Raw genomic sequence first — 8,515 nt, forward strand, 5'->3', positions numbered from 1 at the left:
TTTTTTCTCTTCTGTTTTTGTTATGAAAAAAAGTTTTAAAAAAAACAGAGGAAAAAACGAAAAAAAAAATAGAGGGTGGAAAATTTTTTTTCTCGAGTCTTATTTTTCTCTTCTTTCTCTGTCTTTTCTCCTAGTGTTATTTTCCTATTAATTAGTCTTGTTATTTTTTATTACTATTCATCTCCATAGTAGCAAGTGCTTCTATTCACCACCGATAGCTGCCTAAGCCAACGTAGAAAAGCCTTCTGCTTTCTTATCGTCGTCGATAAAAAGTTACTCTGCCACCCACAACAAGTGGTCGTCACTATCCACCAAGCTTCTAATTTGTCGCTTCCATTGGACAGCAAGGTTCCAGTGCCAAGTATTATTTTTGGCCATTAGTTCTTCCAGTAAAGTCTATTATTATCAAGGGACGAGTTATTTATTTTCGATGTCAGATACTCAACAACATCAAGGTGGCCAAAAGTAAAGTTTAGACCGATGTCAAATTTATCACATCGTTGGTCATACTAGTATTCATTGCTCTAAAAGATTTGATTGGTCTTATAATCGGAGAAGATGTCAAATTTGTCTTAGAATTGGACATATTAGTATTCAATGTCCTAAAAGATTTGACTCAAATTTTGCTGGTGGTCCTGCAGCATTGGGACAACCAACTATTTCACAAGGAGAGCATGTATCTTCAAATCGACCACCACCTTCTTGGCATTCTACAGCCCAGTCATCTCATTCTAGAATATTCTCACATTCTATCTCTCCTAATATAGTTTCATCGACTCTTGAGAACCCAGGATAGCATCCGGATTCTGGAGTAACTCATCATGTTATATCGGAATATAATATTATCACAGAAGCTTCGCCTTATGATGGACCCGACATGGTACAGATAGGTAATGGCTCAGATTTGCAAATTACTCACATTGAAAATACATCTTTTCACTCATGTGATCGTACTTTTCGCATGCGCAACACTTTTTATGTTCCTTCTATTACTAAAATTTTACTTTCCGTCCATCAGTTTGCTCTTGATAATAATGTGTTCTTTGAATTTCATCTTCATCATTGTCTTGTGAAGTATTTATCATCTTCAGTCCACTTACACTAATGCGTTTGTTAGAGAACGCATTGATAAATTCTCTTGGCACGCATGTCTTGGTCATCCGTCTCTACATGTTGTTCAGAATATCATTAACCAGTATGGTTTATCAATTTCTTTAGCCTCCTCTTCTCATTTATGTGAAACTTGCATGAAAGCAAAATCTCATAAATTACCTTTTATGTCTTCTTCTCGCATTTTTAGTTTTTCTTTAGAAATTATTCACTCTAATGTGTGGGGTCCTGCTCCTATTCTATCTAATCAAGGTTTTCTTTATTATGTTATTTTTATTGACAATTTCAGCAAGTTTACTTGGATTTTTCCTATGAAAAGAAAGTCCGATCTCTTTGATATTTTTTGTCGCTTTCAAAAATAGGTTAAGCGCTATTTTGATCGTAAAATCCTCTCCCTTCATTTTGATTGGGGTGGAGAGTATTAAGTGCTTTATCGTCATCTTACTTTCTCTGGCATCATCCATCGAGTCTCTTGTTCCCACACTCCTGAAGAGAAAACATCGTCATATGATTGAAACTGCCTTAACTCTTCTTAATCATGCCTCGGTTCCTCTTAAATTTTGGGATGATGTCGTCCAAAGCGCAATCTACCTTATCAATCGTTTACCCACAACACTACTTCAAAATAAGTGTCCCTTGGAAAGACTTTATAATTTTCTTCCAGATTACTTCTTCTTTCGTACCTTTGGTTGCGCATATTATCCTTGACTACGACCTTACTCTAAGCACGTTAAACCCTCGCTCTTTACAATGTGTTTTCTTTGGTTATAGTAATTTGCATTATGGGTACCGTTGCCTCCATATTTCGACCAATTAGATATATATTTCTCGACATGTTGCTTTTGATGAATCTCTATTTCCGCTTGCAGTTGCTACCTCAGACCCTCCTTCAAATAATCAAGGAAACTATCTAATATCACCAAGCAATATACTAGAAGCCCCACATATTGATTCATCAGGACATATTGAAAGTACAAGGGGGATGATATCTTGGGTCCTGCTTCATCTCCACAAGTTCCTGTAGACTCGACGGCTAGTGGTGATCCACTCTCTAGTTCTGATTCTCATCTGTCTGACCATTCATCTCCAAGTAGCTCTGATGATGATATTCCTCTAAGCGATATTTATGCACGATGTCAACCAGTTTCCACTCGTTTTCCTCTTCCACGTGCTTTTATTGCTTCTTTAAATTTTGTTGAACCTTCTAGTTTTACACAGGCAATCAAAGATATAAATTGGCATACTGCGATGGTTACAGAATTTGATGCTCTTCTTCGTAATATAACCTGGAGCTTAGTCCCTCGTATCCCATCTATGAATATTGTGGGCTCTAAATGGGTTTACCGAATTAAATATCATGCAAATGGTTCTATTGAACGTTAGAAAGCTCACCTTGTTGCTAAAGGCTTTAATCAACAGGCAGGTATTGACTTCAATAATACTTTTAGTCCAGTCGTCAAATTACAACTATCAGATTGCTACTATTTATAACTATAAACTCCAATTGGCCAATACGCCAATTAGATGTTTCTAATACTTTCCTTCATGGACACCTTGAAATTAAGAAACTGCTTATATGGAGCAACCTCCTGGATTTATCCATCCGCAACTTTCAACACATGTGTGTCAAGTTCAGAAGTTTATATATGGTCTTCGACAAACACCTCGTGCATAGTTTCATCGTCTATCTACCTAGCTTCATACTCAGGAATTTTCTGACTCAAAAACAGATTCTTCCCTATTCTACAAATGTAATGAGGAATTTTCAATATTTGTTCTGATTTATATGGATGATATATTAATATCTGGTAGTGATCAAAATGATATTACTACTTTACTATATCTTCTCCGTCAAGAGTTTCCTATTCGGGATCTTGGCAATACTTGTTTTTTTTCTTAGCATAGAATTTCTCTCACATTCTGAATGTTGTCTTCTCTTTTAGAGCAAATACATTACTGGGCTCCTACAACGAACTAAAATTGATGGTGCATGTCCTATCTCCACACCAATCATTGAGGGTGGTTTCACTGCACCTTCATTCTCTTCTTTGATGTTTGACCCCCAGATCTACCGTAGTATTGTGGTGCCCTACAATATGTCACAATTACACGACCTGATATTGCTTTCGCTGTGAATCGTGGCTGTCAATTTATGCATGCTCCTACTGAACATCATTGGAAAAGTGTTAAGCGAATTCTTTGATATCTCAAAGGCACTATTCTACATGGTCTTCTTTTATATCGTCAGTCTTCATGAGAGTTGATTGCCTACGGTGATGCAGATTAGGCTGGATCTCCCAAAGATAGTCGTTCTACTAGTAGATATGCTATATTTCTTGGGTGAAATTTTGTTTCCTGACTTTCAAAGAAGCAACCCACAGTCTCTCGCTCGAGTACTGAAGCTGAATATAAAGCTATTGCTAACGTAACGTCAGAAATTGTTTGGCTACGGTATCTTCTTTTAGAATTACACTTTTTCTCAACTGTTACGTCTAAAATACGGTGTGATAAAATTAGAGCAACTTATCTTACGTCAAATCCTATTTTTCATGCTGGTACTAAGCATGTAGAGATTGATTTGTATTTTGTTCGCGAGCGTGTGGCGACTCGACAACTTTCGATATCTTATATCTTTACGGAAGATCAAATTGTTGATATATTTACTAAGTCATTATTTAGACAACGTTTCATCAAATTAGTACTCAAACTCAATGTTCAAGTACTCTCGTTAAATTTGTCGGGAGTAATGATAATAATGGAAATAATCTCTAATTGATTTCAATCAATTGAGATTTATTATATTTGATACACAATCAAGATCGACATGAATTAAATAGGAAAAATAATATTTCCAAGTCTATTATATTACTATGTTTATAATTATTAATGGTTATATGACTTATTTAATCTTTTCATTATTATATTAAAAAAATTATATAAATAAATCTATTAATTTTAATAATAAAATTATCAAAAAAATTTTTATATTATTTCTTTCCTCAAAATACATCACTTTACCTCTGTGAAGAGCCCTGTAGCTGATGTCTTCAGCAGGAGCGGCCGAGGTGACAATGAGCAACAGGAGAAAGATGGACAAGGAGAAAAACGAAACAGATGTCTGCTTCGATTTCTCCATATTGCCCCTCTTTCTCCTTTGCTTGCCTTTTTTGTTTGCTTATTTGTTCTTGTTTTGCATTTTACAATGGAGGGTGTTTATATAACATCGATGGGGAAAAACAAACCACACAAAATGTGAGAAAGAGCATTATTTTCGAACAATTTGGTCAAATTTAGATTAAGGATTCGCCGCCTTGATAGTGTCGATGAACCTCTTGAGACTGTGGAATGAAGTCCCTCCTTGGTCAGTATTGCTTTGAGCTTTCTCCTTCAACGACGACGCTCTTGCACTCATCTCCGCATCCCCCAGCAGCGCTTCCACCTTGGATTTGAGCTGTTCACGCTTGACGATCCCGCTCTCGTCAGGCGTCAAGCTCAGACCCACCTTCCAATGGTCGCAAATGTAGCTCTGGTTCAGAAACTGGTTTGCGAAGTATGGCCAGCAAAGGAAGAGCTTCCCGTTCCTGACGCCTTCCATGGTGGAGTTCCAGCCGCAGTGAGACACAAAGCAACCGACAAAAGGGTGGGCCAGCACCTTCTGCTGCGGCGCCCAAGCCACCATCATCCCTCTGTTTCCCACGCGGTCTTTGAAGTCATCCGGACAAACGTCGGCCGAGTCATCTGCATCAAGGACGCCTCTTGAAATCAACTCTGTTATGCTCAGGATCGCGGCCAGCATCTGGGCAGCCGCCGGCCAGAACGCGGCAGATCTGAGACCCTTCTTCCGGCCAACCTCGAGAGCCCATCCCATGCCCTCGTCCACCAACATGCAAGTCATCGGCTCCCCCGTCTCGTTGCTCTTCTCGATTAGTTCCTCTAAGCACCGAGGCATGGTGTTCTGGAGTGCTTCCGTTTGCCTCACCAGATCGTGCGGATCATCCTCCTCCCCTAATCCATCAGGAACCGAGACCAGAGCGAGCTGGCGCACGGTGCTCTCTGCCGACAACACGGCGATGACGCGCTTGTGGTTGAATTCAGTGTTGACGAAGGTGACCTTGAAGCCATGATCCACCAAGCAGTAGCAGAGCTCCATGAGGGGAATGACATGGCCTTGAGCAGGGAAAGGCAAGGCAAGAACATGTGGCAAGCCCATGCTTGTTAAACTTCTCCCCGTCGTTGTGCAAATTTCCCCACCTTGGTCGACCATACTTGTACCCTAGTTTCGCTGATAAAGGAGAAAACACACACACAAGAGAAAATTATATTTTAGTCCTATAATTTATATCTTTTTCAATTTTAATCTTGTTATGAGTTAATTTACGTTTTTAATCCTGTAACTTGTAATATTTTTCAATTTCAGTCCTTTTTCCTTCAAAATTGAAATTTTTCAATAGAAAATGTCTAATTTATGGTTGAAATATAAAAAGCACATGGGTCATAAAAAATTAAAATCTCCAAATTCAATTTACAACTTATCATTTTCCATTGAAAAATTTCAAGTTTAGAAGAAAAAGGATTGAAATTGAAAAATATTACAAGTTATAGGATTAAAAATGTAAATTGATCCATAACAGGACTAAAATTGAAAAAATGTAAGTTACAGGACTAAAAACATAATTTTCTCCACACACACACAAAAAAAAAGGTTTGCTGTAGAAAAGAAAAAGAAAAGGTAGAAAGCGTTTGGTTTGTAATTTTTTTTTATTTTCCACTTCTTATTTTCTATTTTTATTTTTGTGTTTTCGAATATAATTGATAGAAAACAGAACATGCTTTTGGTACGAGGGGGAGGAGCGGCTGGACCCTAGCGGTCGCGGTCATGATCGCAGATGATGCGACACCACAAGCGTGCGACGAAGGGGGAGGAGCGACAGCGTGTGAGCAACAGGAGGCGAAGGAGGAGTGGCGGTGCGAGAGCAACCGGGGGCAAAGGAGGAGCGACGACACTGTGAAAGGGAAGGAGCAACAACGCGTGATTAACGAGGGTGAAGGAGAAGCGGCGGCGAGGAGATGCAACGGGGCAAAAGGGGATGCAGAGCCAGGTCAGGATTCGCATATCAAGGAACTTATAGGTCAGGCTATGTAGGTCATGCTGTGTAGGTCAGGATTTACATATCAGGATTTATCAGTCAGGATATGCAGGTCAAAATTCACAGATCAGGGCTTACAGTTCGGGCTATACTGGTCAAGATGGATAGTGTTGGTTGCTACTCGGAAAACCTATAGGTTCCACTGTACAAAAATTTTGTACAAAGGTCTGAACCTTTTCCTAGCTACCATGTGTTCTTTTAAATTAAATTTTGGATCGCCTGCGGAACTTAACACGTTTGATCCAAAACTTAATCTATTTGTTCTTTTAGGTTTTGACTTGGATCTCCTGCGGAACTTAACACGTTCGACCCAAGTCTCCTTAAGTTATTAATTCCATTAAATATTAATTTCCATAATTGGTTCCCAGTACTGACGTGGCGAGGCACATGACCTTCTTGGATATGGGAGCAACCACCACCGACTAGACAAAACCTTTTATAGAAAGCTAATATTTAGTTTCCTAAAATAACTTTAGGTTAACCAAAGAGAACAATCAAATCACAAGGAAAAGAAAATACAAAAGAACACAACATCGAAAAACATATTCGAAATTCTAGAACGTAAGCCTCTTGTATTTGGTATTATTTCCATAAATAACTAGCATGATGCGGAAAGAAAAATTACTAGTTATACCTTGTAGAAAAACCTCTTGATCTTCTACCGTATTCTTCTTCTAACCTCGGACGTTGTGTGGACAACGATCTACCGAGATGAGAAACCACCAACCACCTTCTTCTCCTCCAAGCAAGGTTCGGCCACAAAGGAAAACTTCACCAAGGAGAAAAACCAAAATACTAACCAAGCTCCAAGAGATGCTAGCTTTCTCTCCTTCTTCTTCTTCTTCTCCGAGTAGTATCCGGCCACCACAAGAGCTCCAATGGAAGAAGGAGATTCGGCCACCACAAGAGGAAGAGAAAGAGAGGATGGCCGGCCACACCAAGGAACAAAAGAGGGAGAGAAAACAATAGAGGTTGTGTCTCATGAAGACACCCCTACCCCTTCTTTTATATTCCTTGGCCGAGGCAAATTAGGAAATTTAATTACAATAAAATTTCCTTAATTTTCCTTGACATGAATTAATTGAGAAAAATAAAATAAAATTTCCCAATCAATCTTGTGATGGCCCGCCACAATCAAAAGAACAAATTAGGAGAGTTTCAATCAACAAATTAAAACTTCCTAATTTATTTCCGGAAATTTTAAAAAATAAAATTTCTCTTTAAAAATATCTTCATGGTTGATAAAAGGAAATTTCTATAATTTTAATTTTATCAACATGTGGATAATTTTAAAGAAAAAATAAAATATCTCACCAATCTACAAATTAGGAAAGAGATCTAATCTCTTTCTTTAATCTTTTGTAGATCTTTTACAAGAGAGATATTTTAATTTTAATTCTCTTTAATAAATTATTTCTTCCACATAATAAAAATTAAAATTAAAATCCCTTTTTAATTTAATTTGGCCGGCCCCCACTAGCTTGGGTTCAAACTAGGGCCGGCCACCCAAATTCATACCTAGGCCGGCCCTAGCTTGTTCCCAAGCTAGCTTTGGCCGGCCCCTATTGGGTGGTTATAGTAGGTGGGTATAGGTGGGTATAGAACTCTACAAATAAGAGGCTACGATAGGGACCGAGAGGAGAAATTGGTTTTGGTCTCCCGATAAAATTAAGCATCCCGTGTTCGCCCCGAACACACAACTTAATTTTATCAATGATAATTCATTCCACTAGAGAACTATCATTGAACTACCGCACCAATCCCAAATTACATTTTTGGGCTCCTTCTTATTATGAGTGTGTTTGTCTCCCTGTGTTTAAGATATCGAATGTCCACTAATTAAGTGAGTTACTAACAACTCATTTAATCAATATCTAAGTCCAAGAGTAGTACCACTCAACCTTATCGTCATGTCGGACTAAGTCCACCTGCAGGGTTTAACATGACAATCCTTATGAGCTCCTCTTGAGGACATTATCAACCTAGTATCTCTAGGACACAGTTTCCTTCTATAATCAACAACACACACTATAAGTGATACCATTTCTCAACTTATCGGGTTTATTGATTCATCGAACTAAATCTCACCCATTGATAAATTAAAGAAATAAATATCAAACAGATGTGCTTGTTATTATATTAGGATTAAGAGCACATACTTCTATAATAACTGAGGTCTTTGTTCCTTTATAAAGTCAGTATAAAAGAAACGACCTCTAATGGTCCTACTCAATACACTCTGAGTGTACTAGTGTAAT

At 38.2% G+C, this 8,515-nt stretch overlaps 1 protein-coding gene across 1 annotated transcript; it reads right to left on the bottom strand.

Annotated features, from left to right (window-relative positions):
- Positions 1 to 4,405: 4,405 nt before the first annotated feature.
- Positions 4,406 to 5,320, bottom strand: LOC122050867 (UDP-glycosyltransferase 83A1-like). Its single transcript, XM_042611735.1, has one exon. It carries the CDS (start codon positions 5,318 to 5,320, stop codon positions 4,406 to 4,408), a length of 915 nt encoding a protein of 304 aa, XP_042467669.1.
- Between the last annotated feature and the right edge of the window lie 3,195 nt (positions 5,321 to 8,515).

This window comes from Zingiber officinale, chromosome 3A (assembly GCF_018446385.1).
Source record: "Zingiber officinale cultivar Zhangliang chromosome 3A, Zo_v1.1, whole genome shotgun sequence".
NCBI classification, from domain to species: domain Eukaryota; kingdom Viridiplantae; phylum Streptophyta; class Magnoliopsida; order Zingiberales; family Zingiberaceae; genus Zingiber; species Zingiber officinale.

Excerpts from the sequence above, each read along its gene's own strand:
- LOC122050867 (XM_042611735.1), bottom strand. The coding sequence starts at position 5,320 with ATGGGCTTGCCACATGTTCTTGCCTTGCCTTTCCCTGCTCAAGGCCAT.